Raw genomic sequence first — 23556 nt, forward strand, 5'->3', positions numbered from 1 at the left:
AATTAAGAGTAAAAGTCTGTTAGGGGCCATTACACCTAATGTACACTTTCTTTCACTGGGCGGTACAATGGGTTTAGACTGTTGGAACAACTGCAGCTATCTAGATCAATACTAAATGAACTCTAGATCCAAGCAGAATGTAAGTTCTTCGGACAAGCTCAGTGCTTGATACAATTTAATGTAAGGTGGCGGACGATAAAGAGCATTTAATAATGACACACATCTTATCTTGTTCAGATGCCGTAAACCCAAGTGGCAACGGTTCTCTAGGATAACAGAGAGACTTAAAACATCTGGCACTCCAGACAAAACTCCATCTTTGACAAAATAAAGAAAGCAAAGATAAGCCTGAATTAATTTTGCAAACCTCTCTTTCAGAAAATCCTCTTTTTTTGAGGTGGGGAGAAGTGGGGTGGGAATATGCAGAACCACCTACGCATATTCCTAAGAAGTAATCCAGAAGGCTGTTCACTGGCGTGTGTAGCACTCAGGCAGCTCCACAAAGACACATGCAAATGAAGTAAAGTCTCAAGTGGAGCAACAGGGGAAAGAGGGGACCAAATAGCGAATCACTGTCAACCGCTGAGCACAAATATGGAAAAGCTTAGCCTTGGAAGCATTTTCATATTCAAGGGACTTAACACACCATTGAAAGAACAATAAGTCACTATGACTTCCCCCACTATTCTTTGCTTTTTTTCTTTCGCCTATGTGTAAAATGTATGACACCAACAGCTCATTTAATTAATATGACTTGGCATTACCAAAAACAGATGCTAAAGTGGTGGCAATAAAACCAAACTACCTACATCATACTTAAAAATAACTATCTTCCTTGAGACCCTGAAATAACAGCCTTATTATTCCTGTCTATTCCTAACACTACTCTGTAAACACAACTGTCTGCCAGTGTGTTTGGAAGTCATGCTTGCCCCACTTAAGCTACAAGAAGTGGAGGAGGCCACACTTTTGCAATCCGCTGCAAAAACAGGATTGCCTGAAGGGGTCACGTCTGACTCTCTGATGCTCGGCTTTGATGTACAACACTTCTTAATATTGATGTTCACCTACAAGACGTAGCTGTGTATGTACATGCAGTCAAGTGTGAGAGACGCCTCCTCAATATGTATGAACTCGCACATTCACACACAAACATACTGCAAGTCGGACTTACATTGCCGTGGTTGATGAACCCATGTTTCCTGGCGATGCGGTCGGCTTCCTCTGGCCCCCCATTGATCTGGACAGCCCAAGCATTGGTGTAGACCTCTGCAGCATTAATCCACTTCAGTTCAGCTGTCAGGAGGACAAGGACTGTCCATAAGTGCAGCAGGGCCACCCTGGCATCCATGAAAAGGAGAACACTTTGCAGGGCAGTCTATCCGTCCGTCTGTCACTGCTTCCCAGGCAGAGTGGGGCTGCTCTACCTTACTGCAGCAAAGTAGAACAGTGGCCTAGAGATGAGAGGACAGAACCAGCTATAAACACAAACATGGCCTTTTTAACTGGGTCATTCTTGGACCTGAATTACCTGCTGCAGATAACATTCAGCATACAACCCAGAACTGCAGTACAAAACATAAGCAGCACACCCACAGACCTTTGCATGCATCATACTTAGCTCACTGTTCACTGTCAAACTCAAAGGGAAGGAAAAAAAACATCTTCATAAATGTGCAAAGCATAAATATTAGGTCAAAACAGACAAGGGTTCTGTTGAAAACAGAATTATTTTCCAATCCTTCCTTCTCTTTTTCAGACCTGGAATGGTAATGTATGGTAATGAAATACAGTAGGCATGTTGCTGCAATACAGGACGAGCTCCAAGCAAACCAGTACACAGATACAGCAGCTGTGGCAGCTGGACAGGCCAAAGGAGTCTTAAGGAGAGGGCATTTAAACTCTCACTCAGACGCTGCTCTTAAACTATTCCGAGAAAATTCAATTCAACCAGCCACTTATTAGGTATGAGGAGGTACTGTAAAGCACATTTTAATTGAATAGTAAAATAACAAGTGTGATAAAAAGGACCATAATTTGAGCACATGATCAAAAGAAAAACGTTTCCAGGCTGGGGCATTCTGCAGGTTTTTGATTTGTAAGTCTTTGAGTCTTTGGGAAGGAGCCCCGTAAGTCACACATAAAAAGGAAAGCTTTGTGGTAAGTTAACTGACTCCAAGTGAGCGAGAAGATGATAAGGTGTGGGATCCGCTAAGTATAACAGTCCGTCCTAGGAAAGATGAAGACGAGGGAGGTGATGCAGGTTTAAATGCTTGTCCAGTCCCACTGCTGATCCCACCAACACCGCATCAAAGTGCCATTCAGTGAGTCAATCCCCGCTACACTGATGTGAATAGAAATACTTTAAGTGTTCAATCTAAGCCTTTTTGAATTGAACACATTTAAGTCTGCTGTGTTCACTTGCAACTTTCTGCTGGATTTTCTGGGGAGGTTTAAAAATTCAAAGAAATTGAATTTACAATATAAACCTTCCTATACTAAGAACACACCTAAGAGGGGAGATGAATCTACAATTGGAAATATCTCTCAAGATTTGGCCTGAAATTCTCACACAGAACAGCTTGAAAGTACATAGCAGGACATTACAAGAGATTGCATATGATTCTGATTTACTTCCAAACAGTAAAGATAAGAGGTTTCAAACCTAGGCAAGGAGCCCTAAGATATACTGGAAGCTCTTAAAGACGAAGGAAATTTAAAGCTTCCAATAATTTAAGGATCAATTGAGACACTATTTAGAGCAAACAATAAGAAGGGAGAACCCAGATGGGTCCAAGTTAAAAATGATCAGCATATGATTCAGATTCAGGTAGGGAGTTAATATCGAAACTATATACAGTTGTGGAAATGATGCATTATACAAAGGAGCCTAAGGAGAAAAAGGAAAATATTGTGCTATCAGCAAATGGAAAGAAATCAATATGCGACTGTGGTAAACAACTTGCTCCTTATACTGTAGAAAATACAGATGGAAAAATTTTACAAGATTTTTTATAACACCAGCACAGACAAAAAGATAAGACAAAAGATGCTGGAGATTATGAGATGCAATTAAAGCAGATCACTCCCATGTTTTGGGAGGTTGCCCCTCTTTTAGCCTTTACTGGTTTGAGTGAAAGAAATGTATGGAGGAAATATTAAGGGGAAATTTCTACTTACATTGGAGACATTATACTGAAGGAAAACGAAAAAAAGGACTTAAAAGATTTGAAGACAAATACAGAAAATGATTGAATGAAAGAATGAGTATATGTTTAGGATCATGTTAAGGTGGTGGTTAGCCTTGTCGCCTCACAGCAAGAGTGTTCGTGGATTCAAACCTAGGGTGGGGGAGCCCATCTGTGCAGAGTTTGCATGTTCTCCCCATGTCAGCGCAGTCCAAAGACATGCAGGTTAATTGGTGACTCTAAATTGCCCGTAGATGTGAATGTTAGCATGAATGGTTTTCTGTCTCTATGTGTCATGCCCTGTGATAGTCTGGAGATCTGTCAAGGGTGTACCCTGCCTCTCGCCCAATGTCAGCTGGGATAGGCTCCAGCCCCCCCAAGACCCCTAACAGGAGAAGCAATTACCGAAAATGACAAATGAACATATATACATTTAGATATCATGTTATTTGCAAGTAAAAGAAAAAGCTAATGCCAGATATTGGCATTGGCTGAAGAAAGAGGTACCAAAGGTTAAAGAGTGGGTTGATGTAATACATATTAGCCTATCAAGTACAGAGTAGCTGACCTTTTCTTCCAGATTGGAATTGAACAAACTGAATAGAATTTGGGACAGAATTAATAGAATTTACTGGTTTCAAAAAGATGACCATTTTTCTGTGTGCCATTTTACTTTTCTTCTTTTCTTTTCTTACTTTTCTTCTTTTTTGCTTTATTGAATTGAAATGACTCACTGAAAGGGTTTGGACAGATACATGGATACATAGTAGGCACACCTATGCCTGCGTATATGTGTATGTGTATGTGTATATGTGTGTTTAAATGTATGTATGTATGTACATATATGCGCATATGTTTGTGAGTGTATAACAGGAAATATACAGACAAGTACTGATATGCAGATGTGTATATGGCCGTTGTAAAGTATTATGAAGTCAGTCTGTTCACTTTATTTGATTTTTTATCATTATTAAATGTGATGTTATTTTTTATGTTTATTAAAAAAAATAAATAAATAAGCCTTTCATTGTACAGAGGGAAGTAGAATGGGGGGGAAATAACTGTGCACACTGACTTGTTGTTCTACTTGCCACCATTACTGAATGTTCTAGTCCTTATTCTTTATTTTAACCTGGTAATGATGCCAAAGTTAGGTCTAAATACTTCAGTACCAATGGGCAATAAAAATGACTGAGCACATGCATGTTCCCTACAAGACGATCCTTTTATTTTAAGCACCTAATGAGATTTATATTTGCTCCGACCATACTTCATACTGTCAGTTGGGCACACAGCATATTCCGTGACCTACTAGGCAGATTGTTGTGATATTTGCTCAGCAGTTTTAGCCTCCCAAGGACATAAACCAATTTTTATTCTAATGACCATGTGGTCTTTCCTCTCTGGCCACCCTGAGGACATATTAACATTTTATCCCCAGTGAAATCATCACTGTAGTGTTCATTCTGTCAAACAGTTTCAAATTGTGGAGTGTGATGAACATTGCAGGCTTTAGGGGGCTGCTGTGGAAGTTCAGACTTTCAGTTTTGTTAATGGATTTTTGAAAAACAATGGAAGCCAGTGTCTCCTGCGAGGTGAGGCAAACCTGCAGTACAGCAGACTGTTCCACTGACCACTGTGCCTGAATGTGTTTACAGGCATTCAAGGTGAATAAAAAAAACCCAATGTATTTTCACAGTGCATTCAAATTAAGTGGTGATTATTTTGGCAGTAGGTGGCAGTTCACCTCCTGACACCACTGTACTGGTATAGATGGCACATAACGGGTGAAGACAACAAACAAAACAGCACATGGCAGCACAGACAGTCCAGTCATGCCGGGAAGCAGTTCAGTGAAATGATGATATTACTGTCCAAGTATACCTTCAGATGATCTGGGCCAACACAGACATACACTGGGACTAAAAACATCTTAGCCTTCAGATACTCTTGGGAAACAGGGGCGAGGTTTGTCACAGCTGCTTAAGCTTGGATCATGCTAAAAAAAATCCTTTTAGTGTGCACATCCATATTGATTTTCTACAGTGAATATGGGTCCTGTCAAATAACTGGCTCTTTCTCGAGGACTTGGAAAATGAAACCTTCTAACTCTAATTGAAAGAATGCGTATTGCTTGGCAGTGTACAATTTTAAATGTAGCAAGGTAATTGGTTTGCAGGTACGTTCTCCCTCAAATTCAATATCCAAAACAGGGAAACATTTCCGAACTTTTTTACCAGCAAACCAACACCCTCACCCTTCATTTACCCAAACAATTATCCCCTGTTTCTGGGAGTTGCGCATACTAACTATTCAAAGAGGAGAAGCTCACTGAATACATCTGTGGCTTTACAGATACATTTAGGAGTGGGTGTGATTGGAGAGCAGCAGGAGAGGTGGTGGAAACATGACCAGGGGCTGTCACTCTTCCCGTGGTGCAATTCTTCTGAGCTCATTAGATGCTATGCTGGAGTGACAAAAACAGGAGCAGGGGGTCTGCTGTCACTGAGAGGGCTGAGAGAGGGAGGAAGAGATGGGAGAAGGAGGAGGAGAGAGATGAGGGTATCCCTCCCCTTCGCAGCATTGCGGAAAATAACAAGCACATAATAACACAACGCCCCAAACACCTTCTATCAAAACACAGCCTGGAGAGGAGTTAACAAGAGACTGCTTACTCTTACAATATACATCAAAGGCCTAAAACTGAGATGAAACTTCAACCTTCAAACCATGGGAGAACCTATGACTTTAGGATGTAAACTGTGATGGAAAATAGAAAAGCGGTTGCATAACCTCTTTCGAGATTAGTACCATACTCGAGTAAGCGAGTCAGTGGAAATGCAGGGGTGGATAAGTGACCTGTGGACCCGCGGTATGCTAAAATAACATGACAGCTTTGAATTATTAATTCAACCACCTTCTGTTTCAAGCTATTGACAGACCTCCAAATGTAGTTCAGTATCTCAAGGCGATAAGGATGCTGAGAATATCTGATCAAAGATTCCAGTTTTTCAAAAAACACTTTCTCTATTATTGAACAGAACAGCAGCAACAACAACAGGTAGTTCCTATCAAAACATTTTGCTTAGATGTTCTGTTTAGAAAATTCATAATGAACAATCCTCTTGTCTGCCTCAGTGATGACAACTGAGGTGCACTCAAGGAATGCACTTCACCCCCAGCCACTCTGCTGGAGCTGCTCAGTGGCCAAGAGAACCACGACTGCGGTGTAAAAACTAACAACAGTGTGATTCCTGTCCTGAGACGCCTCCTCACTATTCAACGGCACTGAGAAGAGCGGGAGATGGATCAGCAATGCATCAACACTGTGCATTCATTATTGTCTTGATATGATCATTTGAGCCCGTGGGCAAAATCCAGCAGCGTAGAGCACTGCTGGATATTTTACAGACTTGCAGCTTTGAGAAACACTATCATTTAATATCTGTTATACTGTACATCCGTCTGAAGATTGTGCAAAAATCGAGGCAGATCTGGGGGGGAATTTTGGTGATATCAGTACAATAATATTCACACTGTAGAGCTGCTATGATTAATCTATTAGCTGTCAATTATTAAGACAATCACCAACTACTTAGATTATCAATTAGTCAGTGTGAATTCAAAACTCCTTCATTTCTGGTTTCTTAAATGTTAATATTTTTCAGGTTTCTTTACTCGTCTTTGACTTGAACTGAATGTTGGGTTGTGGACAAAACAAGACAATTTAGGAGGTCACCTTGGGCTTTGGGAAAAATGGATCCACATTCTTCACCATTCTCTGACATTTTATGGGCTGGACAACTAATCGATGATTTGAGAAAATGATCAAGATATTAATCTACAATGAAAATAACCGTTAGTTGTAGCCGTACTACGTTGTCTTTTGCTGATCTTACAGGCTGTATGTTATAGCCATAAGATACAATGGTCTAAACCGTATCGCAAAATACAGCTCCACCTACACCAGAACCAAGTCCTGACCAAGACCGAAGTGTTTCAACACCGAGAAAAGACCAACGCATTGAGGGATTGAGAGACCAAGTCAAGCTCAAGACCAGACCAATTTGAGTCCCACACTTCAGGACACTAATACAAGAAAATGTGCACTCCTCACACTGATCTCAAAGATTCACGTCCTCATAAAAACACCCACAGAAAACAAATAAAGATTCCTTTTCATTCACCTTTTTTTATCACAATGGGATATATATGTGTGTGTGTGTCTGTGTGTGTGTGTGTGTGTGTATAAGGACACTATAAGAAAAGTCTTGAGATAATCAGGAGGCATTGCAGAGGTGAATTTTATTTCTGGGAAGTTTCCTTTGTTTTCTATGAGCAAACACATAAAAACAAACATTTTATGCAACACTCCTTTTTTGCACAGGCAATTTATTGATATCCCTGCAGGTGTGGTCTTGAAATAAAATCCTGAGCCCTTTTGTCTGAGACAGAGACAAGACTGAGTCCGAGATGAGACCAAGACCTTCAAAAAGTGGTCCTGGGACCAAGACCTATCTCGAGTACTACATCACTAATACAGCCCGACACACACATCAGGAGGAGGTATATTATTGGCCAATTCTGTCTTGTCATAGATTGTTAATGTCGGTGGCAGTTCCGTTAGATTGTGGCAGGTCTGGTATTTATGTTTGCATTTACAGCTGTTTACAATAATTTCATAACTACATTTCAAGTTTATTGCTCATTAGCTGATCTTATTTTGACTGCTGCCATCTTTGATCAAGCCTATTATTGCTGATTGCTCAACTGAAACATAACTGGCCTCATTAAACATCTTTGTGACATCTCTTTGATAACCAAATTTGAAAATACACATCAGACAGCTCTCTTAACAATCTCAAACATCCATCTTGGTATTGCCCTTGTAAATCCAGTACTGGTCAGTTGTAGCTGAGTGAAATGATAATGAATGACTTTCTGCTTGGCCATAATTTCCACTGCTGATTAAAATGTCAACAGTCAAACTGATAATGTTATTATCAATATAGTGACACTGAGTCCAATACATTATAATATTTGATTTTATTAGTATTGCTCAGCTCTAGATCTTATTAAATGCTGGTGGGGCAAAGTTGGAGTAAAGAGAACGGGGCTTGAGACCGGAAAGTTGCCAATTAGATTTTACTATCCATCTGGAAAATGTGTATGACCAGGAAAACACTTGACCCCTTGCTGCACCAGAGAAACTACTTAGTAAACAGCAGCAGAAGCCAATGTGTATCTAACAAACAGCATCTGCATCACTTAACTTTCTCTACATAAGTATCACTCTGATGAGAGGCAATAAACATTATGTGACAGAATAGCATATCTACTCTTGATGGGGATGAACAAGCAATTTCCATTGGTAATGACAAGCACATGAGGCTGTGACAGACCATATGCAGCAGCACTCCAGCTCTATTTCAGGCTGCCCAACACCCACCATGTGCTCTGGACTGCCCTCTCACAGAAAACCAAGGCACAGGAGAGAACTGCAGCATTTGTGAAGTACCACTGACAGCCAAGCATCCTCTCCTGAGAGGGAAAATTGCTCCAAGTTAAGAGTGTGATTGGAAAACCAGAGGCACTGCACAGGCATGTTGTGCTCTGTCAGGACACCAGTACACAGCTTGAAATGAGCTGTACAGCGATCATCTGAGACACCCTTTGAAGTGAGCGAGAACGCCGTGGCTGAGTACCACTAAAGCCTGATCCATCTTCGCTTCCACTGCCTATGAGCTACAGAGATGGAAAAACCTGATAAAGTGTTGTCTAGGGCAGCAGCGATGTGTCCAGGAGAAAGAATCAATTCTGTAAGTAATGTCCCACAGAGAGATCCAACCCAATTTTTACAGCCATCTGAATCTTGGCATTGTTCCCTGTGTCAAACTTCCTCTCATCCACAACACTCTCTGCCCTAGTTTATAGATGAGTTATACTGTTGACAAGTTTGTCTTCCTACTTCTTTCTCCTTCACTGCATCCCTGTTTTATGCTTCTTATAAAATGTGTGCTCCCAGGAGCTCACAGCTGAGGGGATAGCAGTATTGTTAAACCAAGCCCAGGTGACGAATCAACAGCGATGGCGATGGAGATGGAGAGGTGGTGTGAGGGCAAAGTGTGTCTGTGAGCCACCCAGTCCGACTTCCTCCAGCTGCAAACATAGAGCAGGACCAACCCTTTTAATAGCTTTGATCTCTTCACTGGCCTGGGCAAGATTTAGGCTTAACAAAGACATGAAAGATTATTTTTTTTAGGGTAATCTTTGATGGGAGAGGTAGTGTAATCTGACTATGGAGGATGCTTGGAGCTGTGTTGTTTGCCTAAGTAGCTGGTGACCTTGACTTCCTCCCTTGTTGTGATCCCAGTGGGAATTGCACTTGAGGTAGAAAATAATGATAACCAGAGGACAAATAGGACGAGTTAAGATCACTTAAAGTTTCTGCAGCTTGTTGGTTCAAACTGAGCTCACTTTGCCTGTCTTAAAATAGGCACATATATCTGATGCCAGAGAGGAAGAATAGTGCGTAGTCTAAACAATCTCTGCCTTGCCTGAGCAGCAGAACTAACTGAAATGTATTACAGCAATTCCCATCTTGCACTGATAAAAGTACTTGATGAGGGGGGTTTAGCCTATTAAGGCTTCAGGGTGAATAAGAGAAAAAAGCAAATGCAAGAGCCTCAAGAGAGACAGAGAGTGGGGAGGAAAGCAGAGCATAAATCTGAGCAGAGTCAATTGAGACATGCTGCAGAAAACAACACAGTAAATACAAAGAGTTACAACAGACATGCAGTTATCTTACCAACAATAAACTTCAGAGAGGAAGCGCTGAGGACCAAAGCTGGTCAAGTCATGTCTCCTTCCACAGAAAAAAGGTCCACCTATGCTAGGTAAAGATAAGGATTCACCTGACTGGGAAGACTGGGAAGAGCAGTCGGCAGCGCTGGCAGAGAGTTTATGCTAAAATAGCCTTCATGCTTTCCGCAAATACTCCCATTGTTCCCACCCACTCTGCCACTGCTCCCCTCCCTGCTTTGAACACATCTAACTCGTGGCTTTTTACAACAACTAAGATGCCAGTAAGAAACGAGACGTCATGCCTCCTCATTCTCCTCTTCTCCTTCCTCCGGGCGGAGACTCCCTCTTCTCCTGAGGCTTGACTTTCAACTTTACATCTAACCTGAGGCTGCAGGTCCTTCGCTCGGTCCAGGAGATGAATAATAATGCGACCCGCACACGCCCATCCTCCTCCAAAAAGTGCTGAATTCAACTACCCGGTCTTGCTTGTGATCCGCCACCAACTTGCCACCACCACCATGGTTAATTATATTTTGCCAGTTAACTTCAATCGTCGCGCCCGGTTATTTCTCTAACGCTACCAGTTATTTCACTTGGCTTGTTTTGCTGTTATTCTAGAGTATGCAGGCATTAATTCACACACGCCAAGTAAATACACGGATAGAGAAAAATGGAGAATAAGGGGCTGCATGCCAATACAATGTAACGGTTCACTACTGGATGGAGATGACAACAAACTGCCACAAACCCTTTTCTTCAGGAAATACGTCACGTTCGGAGCCGAGTGGACTGTACGCGTGCGCTTGATTTGTACACCGTGGTCGTCGACAGGGGCGTGTGACCGTTTTCATATAGTCAGAAGCAGAAATAAATTAGCGTAAGCTTACGTTTATCCACTTTTATTCGACATTAACAGCTTGTCTTCGTAAACAGGTGATATAAATTGATTTTTGGAGTAATATTCACTTATAATTTCACGATGTATCACAGTAAAAACTACACATTTATACGATAAAATTATAATTACCGACAAATCCTCGATTAATGCTTTTGTAATGAAAATAAAACTATTTTTTGTAAGAATAGTGGTTGTTTGCATTGATTTAAACCGCTTTCATTGTTATTTAATCGTTATAAATTATTTCTTGGCTACGCCTGTAAACAAAACACACACCCTCGTTTTCCAGCTAGCTTCTCTCTACCGTTGTGTGTGACCGCCATCTTGTGGACGCCTCTTCAACTTACAGCACGGATATAAACAGCACAGTGTACGGTAGAGGGGGCCATAACACAGAGCTCTCCCTGACTCGCATGGTTGTGTCTACCCGTTACAGCCTGGTATAAGTGAAACCCAGCCCGCTTTCCGCAGCTCCCCCTTTAGCACGGACCAAAGTTATCCCGGAATAAGGACAGCACGCATGTGCCGTCAACCCGGATGTAGATGTTTTTGTACGCGTCTTCTCCCCGTCTCACCAACTTATGACAAATTTGCTCTTAATAATGAAATATATGTCTTAGCACCGGCTGAACAAAGCTTTGCCAATCAAAACCAGTCCAAACCGGGTTAACCAGCCGTGACATGAGTCGACCTACGTGGATGTCACATCAGGCTGGCAGCTCCTCAAGGGTCTGTATCCGAAGAGCTGCACTTTTGATTTACGGTGAGAGAACACAACAGGGCAAAATAACGTGCATATGTTTATTGTTTTAATAAACTATGCGCATTAAGAACACATGTGACCACTTAAACCTCGTCGTTTGTGAGTATATCTGATTTTTCCTGATATTATCCCGTTATCTTGTGTTGCAGGACACGTCCTGTAACTTAGAGGATGGACTTTCGCGGCAGGAGGCATGAGCGAGGCAGCAACTGGACCGACCCGGAGATAGTGGAGCTGCTGCAGCTGTGGTCCGACGAGTCGGTCCAGATTGAACTGGAGAGCTCATTGCGCAACCAGCGTGTATTTGACCGCATTGCCCAGATCTTGCGCGAAAAGGGCATCTATCGCACCGGAGACCAGTGCAGGGAGAAGATCAAAAAGATGAAGCTGGAGTACCGCCGCATCAAGGACAACCACAAAATGAGGTCTTGGAAGTTCTATGACGTGATGGACAGGGTGTTGGCAAACAGACCTGCTATTACCTACTCCTCCCTGGGCGGAGCTGTCATCGCTCAACAGGTGTTTCAGAGCCCGGGTGGGCCTGATGCATACCTGCAAGGGGTTCCAGCAGGTGCCTTTGGTCCTGCTTCCGCTGGTGGGTTTCTGTTTGGTCAGCCTCCAAAAACTGGAGATCCACTGGATATTAAATGTGAAGATGTTGAGGAGAGCATGCTGAACTCAAGTGTTGCACCCCCTGAGATGTACTATGGATCTGGAGATGACCAAGAAACTGATGGACAGTCTCTACTGGGGCCGGAGGACTCTCTGGGTCGAGGCGAGAGCTCAACAAATGCAAGAATGTCACCCTCAGGTTGTCAGTCCAAATACTATCATTATTATCAATAGTCCTGTCATCATCATAAGGTTATAAATTGACAATTTAACATTGAACAGTTGTTTCTCTTTTTTATATCTCCAGGTTTTAGTGACCTGAACATTGCTGGTTCTGCCACAGCTGCCACCCAGGCTGTTGGTGGTCCTGTGCCACACGACACATCCGAGCACCCCAGCAAAAAGACTTCTCTCCCCTCAGCCTCTGTGAGACAGAGAAAGCGTCGCCTGGGTGGCAAAACATCATGGAGCCATGGGAGCACTAGATGTGGTGGTCAGAAGAGCTTGGATAAAACCTTAGCCAGTTTCCTAAACTGGCAGCAGTCAGCAGAGGAGCGCCTCCTCTCCCTGGAGGAGGCACGGCTGGAGAGAGAGCTGCAGGCAGAGGAGCGCAGGGAACAGCGTGAGGAGAGGAGGGCGGAACAGGAGCGCCAGCACGAGCTCCGCCTGTTCAGCATGCTCACGGGGGCTCTGGTTGCTGTCAGACAGGGTGCTGTGACTGCTGCGACAACACCGACTGACCCCTCCTCCTCACCCCTAGCTCATCTGTCAGCATCACTGATGACTGCGGCTGCCCCGTCTGTCCTATCATCTTTATCTCAGCCACCTTCAGAAGCTCCCACTATACAGCCTGTTTCCACTCAGGAGACAATGAAGTCCACGCCGCCTACATCTGTCGAGGCCTGCAAAACATCTCACAATCTTTTGGCAGCACTCAGAGGTGAAGGAACTCTAGGCCCTAGCGCGTACCTGTCCAACCGTGGCAACAGCATCAGACAGCATCAAGGCATTCTCCAGGAGGGCTTTATCCAGTATGGAATGGACAAATACCACAACACAGATAACCCTGATGTGAGTCTGTGTCATGAATGAATACAAGTTACAGCTGTCAGACAGCTGACATGGCAAAAATGTCTCTGTTATGATAATTTATGAGCTCTTTTCCTTACTCCAAGGGTATAATCAACTTGGGTACCAGTGAGAACAAACTGTGCTTTGATATTCTTCATAAACGGGTAAGATTAACAGTGCAACCACATCCTGCTAATTTTAAATTATTCTGCCTGAATTCACCAATTAATTTAATTTTCCTTTCTTCTACAGCTGACCAAGCCTGACATGCTCTATGTCGAAGCATCCTTGTTGCAGTATTCAGACTGGAGGGGACATGCATTGTAAGAGATTAAAGTGGACATTTATTTTCATTTCAGATCAGTGGATCGTAGTAAAGTTACATTTTAACAAGACCTCTCAAAGTAAAACCCTCTTAACCTTTCCATCTTGCTCTCTTTCAGCTTGAGAGAGGAGGTTGCAAAGTTCCTGACTCACTACTGCTGTTCTCCGAACCCACTGAAAGCCGACAATGTGAGTGAAGATTATTGCTTTCAATGCTGAAATGTAATACAAGTAATATGAACAGTCTGTGTAAGACAACTGATTCACACAATTGAATATATACTATATAATTTAGTATGATGCTGAATGTGGTAATGGAGGGAATGACAGTAAATTCTACCTCGTAATATGTTTGCTGAAAGCAGCAGAGGTGGATAATGTAACACCTATGGGCAGTCAACACAGTTCTGAGGGTCTTTATCATATTTACATTCTGTAAGATTACAGTATTTACTTCTGTATCTACAGTATGTCAGAGGTAAATATTGTTCAAGATTAAATTCAATTCAAATTTATTTATAAAACCCAATATCACAAACCACAGTTTGCCTCAGAGGGCTTCACAGCATACGACATCCCTCTATCCTTGGACCCTCACAGGGGATAAGGAAAAACTTCCCCAAAAAACTTTAACAGGAAAATAAAATGGTAGAAACCTCAGGAAGAGCAGCTAAAGAGGGATCCCTCTTCCAGGACGGACAGACGTGCAATAGATGTCGTGACAAAATGATATAATAAGAGAGGGAGGGACAGAGAGGGATGCGTGGCATACTGTAATGACAATAGCCATAATAACATTGATTTTAGTAATAATATAATACAAATAATAATAATGCATTCAGGTTCAGATTCAGACAATTGTATTAATCCCACCAGGGGCAATTTGTTTGAACATCTTGCCTTGCACACAAGCTATAACATAACAAAAACAGAATACAAAATATGCCAGGGAGTTCAGTGGAATAAAGGAATCTATAAACAATGAACGTTATTAGACAGGTTATCATAAAAGAGATAAAAACAAAAATGTACAGAGAATTTAAAAGATAAATAGCAGAGGGAATAAAAGATTTTGAATACTGGTTAGTTTTACAAGCAGGTAAAATGTAAGACGCCCTGACAGCAACAGAGAGAATTAGCCTGCAGCAAATAGTTGTGGCTTTCTGGAGGATTTGATTGCAAAAATCAGTCAAGTTCTGTTGTGTCACTCCTGTGATCTTAGAGCAGGTTTAAACAATGTTTCTGTCTTTCAATGTGAGCCTGTGATAGTGAGGCAGTAATATGACATAAATGTCAGCAAATGAAGAAGAACTAACTTTGCAGAATCTGAGAGCGAGAGAAGGAGAGAAGGGGCTCTGTGTATCATATGATGTCCCCCGGCAGACTAGACCTTAATCAGCCTAACTAGGGGCTGGTTCAAGACAAGCCTGAGCCAGCCCTAACTATAAGCTTTAGGCTTTATTATGACTGTAGATAGTGGGCACTTTGCATATTGATATTTTACACACAATACGCTGAACAAAAGGTAAAAGATATAATTAAATTACTGATTTTAAACTACTGAATGTATGACATTTACTGTAGTGCTACCTGAACCACCTACAGCAGTTGTTCTCAGGTGGGTCGTGGACCAAAAGTGGGTCACAAGTCCATTCTGAATGGACCGCAAATGGCTCGCCAAGGTGTCAAGTTTGTAACACACTTAAGTGCTGTTGCTGTAGAGTGAGTGACTAACAGACAGCTCCTTGAAGGAGACACTAATGACTGAGGAGAAATCTGGACACTGGACTCTGGGTACCACTGACCTACAGCGCAACAATTCTACCTATACATTAAATTATTAATAGTTTAAAAAATTGAAAATGAACTGTTCTTCAGAATGACACTTTTTGACTTTTGACTTTAAACATGTTACTTCTATTATTTACTTTTACACAAGTAAAAAAAAATTAGGAAACCACTTAAATCACCACAATACATATTTTTTTAAGGGAGAGGAGAGGGACTGAGGACACTGATCAAGTTGCAGCCTTTAACTGTGCAAACAAAGACATCAGGCAAACACATATAAACCTAGAACAAGTTGGAGTACATTCATTTTTCTGTGCTTTGTTCTCATGTAACTAGTTAATGTGGATTTCTGTGATTTGTGTAAAGAAGGTCCCATGACTGATACACATGTCCACAAAATTATGTAATTACTGACAAAATATTTTTTTAATGCTTCATTCTGCTGCTGCTGTACCCGCTGAGTTACAACCATTCATTCTCAAAACTGAAGCCAGTGGATTTAATTAATCTGATTAACTCTGTAATGATTATAAACACGCTAAATGCTGCAACTGAGCTAACATTGCTTTTTATTTTTTTAGGGCAACTGACTCAATTTGCAGATGTAATGAAAGGCTGTTTTAGTAGGTGGATGAATTTGTAGCATATTTATCAGGCCTCCGTCTGCGCCTTAATTGGGTCTTTCATAACACGGCGGATGCGTGTGTTTGTTCAGGTTGTGGTGATGAATGGCTGTGCTTCCCTCTTCTCGTCTATCGCCGCGGTAATTTGTGACCCGAAAGGTAGGTTGAGAATGCACTGTCACAGGCGCACAATACATCCATATCTATACTGTATGAATACAAATATGTACACAATAACGACAGGAGTTTTTTTGCCTGCTTTGTATTAAAAATGATTGCTGCATAAAGTATAACAGAGCAGGCAAGTTGTAGGACGATCAATAAAACATAACACTTTTTCACTCATTTATTCATTAAGGCTGCTATATAAATTGCTTATTCTGTCATGCCACTGCAAGCAAGGCCTGGTTTTAAGCAATGTTATATATTTCTTTTCTCAATAACTGCATTGAAAATGATGAGCCTGAGAAGCAGCCCATTTTACTACTAACTTGGATCACAGAGTCATTCATTTAAATATACACAAATATACACTCAATTAGAAATGAAAATGTGCAGTACTAACCTAAATAGTGTCTTATGTTGGTCTTAATGTACGTGTTTGTATTTAAGTGTCATGTGGTTGTTGTGTTTTTCCATGTTGTAGATGCCATTCTCATTCCTACTCCTTTCTACGGTGCTATCGCTGAGGATCTGCAGTTTTATAGTGATGTAAAACTCTTCCATGTTCCTCTTGGCTGTGAGGTAGGAATACAGAGCCTGGTTAACCTGCAGTGTGTACTCTGTGCTTGTGTTCAAAGTGTTTGTTTTCTGTACTCCCATACATAACTCACAGTTATGTGGACATTGCATTCACCTGTAACGGGGGAATGCATCTGTTTGTTTTCTGTGTTTTCAAATGGAAACTCCCACTCAACAGTTATCAAAGAGGGATAATGTAGGTCATAGTGCTGAGGTTATTTTAGGTTATTTTACCATTTTACCTTGCTGTAAGATAGCTTTGTCTGATAGGGAACTGAAGCTGTCTTCATAGCCACCACACTTCATTGAAGGAAACAGTAATTTTACCCAGGAGCACTTGGGAGTTGCTAGTGTACCGCTGCCTCCATCATTTAGTTTGTTATTTGTGTAACTTTCTGAACCGAACTAATGTGGCATCCACAGCAGTACTTTATGTGTAGCAATTACATCAACCAGAAACCTATGTTATGTCACATGGAAAAGTTATTAGAAGGGAAGATATCATTTTGAAGCTGAAACATACACTGATCAGCCAAAACATTAAAACCACTGACAGGTGAAGTGAATAACTCTGATTATTTCGTTCCAATGCATTGTTCTGCTGGGAAACCTTTGGTTCTGGCATTCATGTGGATACCACCTGACATGTTCCTCCCACACAAACACCATTGCAGACCAAGTACCCCCCGTCATGGCAACAGTACTCCTCAATGGCAGTGGTCCCCCAGCAGAAAAAAGCAGCATGCCACACCACAAAAATGGCCTGTGGAGCGTGACAAAAAGCTCAAGGTGTCGACCTGGCTTCAGGTCCCAATCTGCTCAGGGATTCTTGTGATGTGCCAGTACCCCAGATGTGCCCCTAATCCAAGGTGGGGCCTCCTTGGATTGGACTTGGCTCTGACCTGTCGAGGCATGGACACAGGATCTCTGGGAGTGTCCTGTGGTGTCTGGCACCAGTGTGTTGGCGGCAGATCCATTTAGTCCAGTGGGTTGTGAGGTGGGTTAATGGCACATGCCACAGATGCTCATTCAGATTGGGATCTGGGGAATTTGGAGGCCAGGCTGTCACTTTGAGGTCTTTGTCACATTCCTTGGGCCATTCCTGAGCGATGTTTGCAGTGTGGCATGGTGCATTATCCTGCTGGGGCGTCACTGCCATTAGGGAGTACTGTTGCCATGAGGCGGGGTACTTGGTCTGCAACGGTGTTTGAGTGGGTGGAACATGTCAGGTGGTATCCATATGAATGCCAGAACCAAAGGTTTCCCAGCAGAACAATGCATTGGAACAAAATAATCAAAGTTATTCACGTCACCTGTCAATGGTTTTAATGTTTTGGCTGATCGGTGTATATACTTAAACCAAAATTTGAATTTTTGGATTTTGATACATCAAGAACACTACTGGAACACCACATAATGATATTAAAAACCTTTATAAATAAATAAATGAATAATGGAGCCGCCTTTAAGTCCATCATGTGATCGCACACAGTAAGGTGTATTGTCAGTTTTCTAATTTGAATGTTGTCTTGTTTTTTTTTTTCTAGGTCGATGGCAAAGACAGTCGGCCCTTCCACCTCACTGTAGGCAAACTAGAAGAAGGTCTGAAAAAGGCCAAACAAGAGGTAATTCATGAATGCATTTGTCTCTTAAGCATTTGCACTTAATGAATATTTAAAGAAAGACTGAGCTAGGAGATACATTACAACAGTTTATATGCATTGAGAAACTGGCGCTCTCTTTTAGGGGTTAACCATCCGAGGTATCATACTGATAAACCCCCACAACCCTATGGCTGAGATCTACACCCTAAAAGAGATGATTGACTTCTTGGAGTTCGCCAAAAGGTATGTTTGCCCCACTGTTACCTCACGCTGTGGCCCTAACACTGTAATCCTCCCGGCAGTCCTGTGGCTCCTTTAAGCACTTTGCCCAAGCACTGCATACAGTTCGTAGTGTGAACTCTTTTATTTTATGGTCTGAGTGCTCTGTCCCGTGTGTGGAATATCAAGCGCTCATGATGGAGTTTTATCACCTCTCCTAACCATCAGCATATTGTCAAGTGCAGCCATGTGCCAAGGAGTCTCCTGTATCATCTATTGTTTTCTAAATGATCTTGCCAGAGTAATTCCCCCCGCAGACCCTTGCAGGCACTGAACTGTTGTAACCATAAACCACAGTGCTTTTTACACTGATGTAGGATGTTGAAGGGACCATTTTACATTTCGGTCACATTTTCTTTGTCATAAACGGTCATTAACAATATGAAACCAAGGTTTATTAATGCCGCATTGTGTAAATTTACATCATCTTTCTCTCCACAATTTCCTGCTTTAGAAACGAGCTCCACGCTATCATTGATGAATTGTATATGCTGACGGTCTTTGATGAATCTGTCGCCTTTCACAGTGTCCTCAGCATAGACAGGTACTGCACGAACCTAACCTCTGCGTGATTACTCTATTAGATCCTTAATCATAACAAGTGTGACTGAAGACAGCCTCTTAACTGCCGATGATGTGCTCTTATTTCAGTTTGCCCGACCCACAGAGGACGCATGTATTGTGGGGGTTGAGCAAGGTACGTACTGTGCTGCACTGAATGAGAGTCTGAGACTTTGAGACTTTTTATATCTCTGCTCACAGTGCAAAGAAATCTCAGCTTTTCTTTAATAGTTTGCTTTTGCAGTTCTTTTTCATTTACTGGCTCTTGTTGTTTCTAGGACTTTGCAATGTCAGGAATCAGAATAGGCACTCTGTATACTGAGAACAAAGACCTTGTGGAGGCGTTGGCCCAGCTGGGCTCATTCCACGGTATCTCAGGAACCACCCAGCACCAGGTAGCACAACTGCTTCAGGACAGAGGTACGGATCCAAGCTTCACATGTGATTTTGCAAACACAGTGTATTGAGAAACAATCCTCACATCAACCCCCTTTTGGTGAAGACTGGTCAAAATTTACACTAATACCATCAGCTGTCCTTGTGCATAGCAAGGTGTTTGTTTGGTTGAGTTTAAATTCATAAATTCAGATTAATTTTGCGCTTCATAACGGTTTCCCTGCTTCAAAAGTGTGTTGTTATTGTCCCTTACAGGGAAATTGGTTTGCAGCCAAGATTCATACGAAACACACAAAACACCTTTACACTGATGGATAACAACAAACAACAGAACATACTGTACAGAGTGTTTCAATATGAGGTTCTACGGCTTTCAGGTAAAAGTACAAGTAAACAACCAAAGCAATCTGTGCCAATGAGCAATATACAGACTACAGTTAACAGCTAAATGGCAGCAGGGATGAAGGAAACCTTATTTCTCTGGGTCCTCATAACAGTCACTTTACAACCTGAGGGTAAAGCTGAAAACGCACCGGCACTGCTGCAGCACAGCGAGGCATATGACGCACCTTAAATGCCGCCCCTAGCACACACAAGACGCGTCAACATGTCAACAGCATGCCAACAAAAAACCACACAAAGTTATGACTACTTTTATAAAAAAGATCTGTAATTCTTCCACCTCTGCGTTAGCTTAAAATCATTTCAATCAGGAGACTCGTTCTGAGAGAAAAGAATATTTATTTACATGTGCACATAAGTATGAGAAATGTGAAGGCGGTTAGACCCCATCGTGATGTCATCTATTCCAGGTGGGTGGTAAAGATGTAGTAGATTAGTAGATTATTTCCACCCCTATGGAGTGTAGACGCTGGTGGTGGAAATGGTGGTGATGAGATGAAGAGGGAGCTGAGGATCTGGATGTGAAGAGGAGTGGGCTTTTGATGAGCTTGTCCTGGGCTCTGGATAAGGTGACAGGAGCAGTGAGAATTTAAAGTTTGGCAGCGACGACATGAATGGCTGAAGGAGATTGTGGAAAACTTGATTGGCTAACCGGGAGAAGGAACACCCATAGTCAGCTGATTGGAGGAAGTGGTGGGAGACGAATAGAGAGAGAATTGTGAATGGATATAGCATTGAGAAAGTCTGCCTGATTGAACTTACATTGAGCTCCATGTGTGGACACCCACTGATTGAACTTGATTTCTCACCTGAAGTGACAATCTCCAGATCCCTGACTCGCCAGGCAATATCTTTTTGGCCATTGTCTTTATAATGATGGGATTGTGGGTCGTAGAGCTCGGGACATTTCTCAACCTTGACAACAAGTCTCTCCTCATCCATTCTACAACACACACAAGAGACAGCAACAGGAACAGAGTTCTCAGTATACATCCATGGTGAGACGAGGAGTCAAACTGCAGAGAAAAGAGGTGCTACGGGGGCTGGTATGAATAAGCAGAGAGGGAGTGGAGGAAAAATGTATTTAATTCAGGGGCAACAAGGCTGGAAATAGGACAGTGCTGCGAGGTGAGACATCCAGGAGCGCCGGTGTGCGTCTACCTGCCATGGGGTTGTACATAAAAAGTAATATAGGTGTATTTTTAGACACTCGTCGTTTGGTGCCGGTGTGTTTTGGCCTTAATAGTTCAACCTTCAAGGGGCTGATCTTGGAGTACCAGAAGGAAAGTAGCCTTCCTAAGCACCTGCTTGTTATGTATGTCTGACAGTTAGCCTTAACTCCTCCCTAAACTCCTACTAGCCACTTTGCCTGTTTTTGTCGGCCAAAGTCAAGCTCCCATACCAAGCAACAATACAGAAATGAAAACTGATTCAGAAAAGAAAAGAGTCATCATCTGGAAGGAGATATTAAAAGAATGCATTGTCCTCAAAATAAAAGAGAGAGAAAAAATGAAAGGCATTGTTGAGGCTTTTTCATCGGGGAAACAGAATGGACTTTAAAACACAGTTTATTTCAGCACCTTAGAAGGTGGTTAGTACAGGATTGGGAGAGATCTTTCTAAAACTGATTATAATGTCTTCCGTTTTCGAAACATTTAATTTGAGGAAGGCCTCACCACACCAAGATACAAAGTCATCAACCACAGCCCAATGCCAGTGTTCCTTCCCTTCAAAAAAACGTATGATCACATAACTGTCTGAGGGATATTGTCCCCTTTTTTGGGCTTCCTTTGAAATGACACACAAAGCACAAAGACTTGTAACATTCAATTTACACTTACCTCCTGTCATTTCACACTCTCAAATTCCAGAGTGGATCAATGAGGAATTTTTGTCTGAGAACAGGAGCAGACTCAAGGCTGCTCACAGTTACGTGACAGGAGAGCTGCAAAGTCTGGGCGTCCCCTTCCTGGACAGGCCTGCTGCTCTGTATGTCTGGGCTGACCTCAGAAAGGTACAAAAAACAAAAAGTCAGGCTTAGATGTTGGGGTTGAAATTTCACCTCTTACTCATTGTGTGTGAGTTCCCCGCACTGTAGGCTTGATTTGTCACTTCTGTCTCTCCATTTTGATAGTACCTCAGAGTGGCGTCGTTTGAGGAGGAGTTGGGTCTGTGGAAGGGTTTCATCAGACACAAGGTGTTGCTGAGCTGTGGTCAGGCCTTCTCCTGCTCCACGCCTGGCTGGTTCCGCATTATCTTCGCAGACCAACAGCTCCACCTTCAGCTTGGTCAGTCTGTAGTGTAATATGCACACTCTGTTGCTGAGCTACAAGTCTTGTATGTTGAAAAACTGTTTTCAAATAATGTGCTGTGTAATTACCTCACATTCCCATTTTCTCCTGTAACCTGTGGATATATATAAACAAATGAATGGGTGAATAGACATCTATTATTTTCAGTAATCTCCTGCTTTGTGTGTTAAACTAAGTATTGATTGGATAATAGTTACTAGCTTGTTCTGATAATGTTTTGCATTATTTCAGGCCTGAAGCGATTTAGGGAAGCCTTGAAAGAAATTGAAGAAAAAAACACCAGCCCCGATTCACACTCTATCAAAGAAGCCAGCGAGGAGAGCAAAACATCAGAGAAAGAGGACAGCGCCAAGTCAGACAATGCTGCAGTTGTCAATTCAACATCATCACCCCAGAGCAAGTCATCCGACCAGCCGAGGGAGAAGGATAGCCCTGTTCCCGACACGGGCCCGCTGGCCACCGAGGAGATTGTGCTGCTGGACTGCCAAGCATCAAAGCCCGCAGACAGCCTGGACTCTCTGATTGGCACTCTCAGGCACCAGATCCACTCGTCTGATTGGCTGGAGAAAAACACCCCAGAGCTGTCTGCTGGGGAGGACCCAGAGATTCTTGATGTATTCAAGGCCCTGCTGCAAAGAGCCAGAAAGTAAGCTTAGGATAAACAGGCACGAACGTAGCTGCCAGATTTCAAGAGGCAGTGCTTCAGCATCCCTCTTAGTCCCCGCGTTTACGGTGAGAAGCTCAACACAAACACTCGACACAGAGTCAGATCTGATGCCTATTTCTGTGTGAAGAGGAAACATTAGCTGAGAGCAGACTAAAGAGGGGAGAAGAAGAAGAACAGTAATGTAGGTGAGGCCAGGATGGAAGGACAGGGCAGAGCACCTTTCTATCTGCATATTGAGGCCTTATTTTGAAGCTGCTAAAAGAGAGCCTTGCTTTTTTTTGTAATCCAGTCTGACAAGATATATGTTTATTTACTCCAACTCTAAGTGAATGCCAAATGTAAATCAACCAAAATCAGCCAATTTCTGTTCTTAAACATCTTAATATAAATTGTACGTCTTCATTATTTGGTCATATGCACTTTATCAGAATGTATTGTAATTTCTGTAAAGTTAATGATCTGTGAATAAAAGTGAATTTAATGTCTTTAATTGACTATTGAGAATACATCTGAATTGGCT

At 42.2% G+C, this 23556-nt stretch overlaps 2 protein-coding genes across 2 annotated transcripts in view; one reads left to right on the forward strand and one right to left on the reverse strand.

The window, feature by feature from the left end:
- Nucleotides 1–10755, reverse strand: part of furinb (furin (paired basic amino acid cleaving enzyme) b) — a 102485-nt gene extending 91730 nt beyond the window's left edge. The window contains exons 1-2 of the mRNA XM_033635845.2: nt 9997–10755; nt 1175–1454 (exon numbers count right to left, since the gene is read on the reverse strand). Of these exons, the coding sequence (XP_033491736.2) occupies nt 1175–1351 (177 nt within the window). The 5' untranslated portion in view covers nt 1352–1454; nt 9997–10755. The remainder of the gene's footprint in view (nt 1–1174; nt 1455–9996) is intronic.
- A 539-nt stretch (nt 10756–11294) lies between these two features.
- accs (1-aminocyclopropane-1-carboxylate synthase homolog (Arabidopsis)(non-functional)) lies at nt 11295–23522 on the forward strand. Its single transcript, XM_033635695.2, has 16 exons — nt 11295–11653; nt 11803–12464; nt 12573–13336; nt 13441–13500; nt 13589–13659; nt 13780–13849; nt 16167–16233; nt 16721–16818; nt 18363–18440; nt 18562–18662; nt 19153–19242; nt 19350–19395; nt 19538–19679; nt 21929–22071; nt 22192–22345; nt 22601–23522. Exons 2-16 carry the CDS (start codon nt 11825–11827, stop codon nt 23017–23019), a joined length of 2943 nt encoding a protein of 980 aa, XP_033491586.2. The 5' UTR covers nt 11295–11653; nt 11803–11824; the 3' UTR covers nt 23020–23522.
- Nucleotides 23523–23556: the final 34 nt, after the last annotated feature.

Source organism: Epinephelus lanceolatus, chromosome 5 (assembly GCF_041903045.1).
Source record: "Epinephelus lanceolatus isolate andai-2023 chromosome 5, ASM4190304v1, whole genome shotgun sequence".
NCBI classification, from domain to species: Eukaryota; Metazoa; Chordata; class Actinopteri; order Perciformes; family Serranidae; genus Epinephelus; species Epinephelus lanceolatus.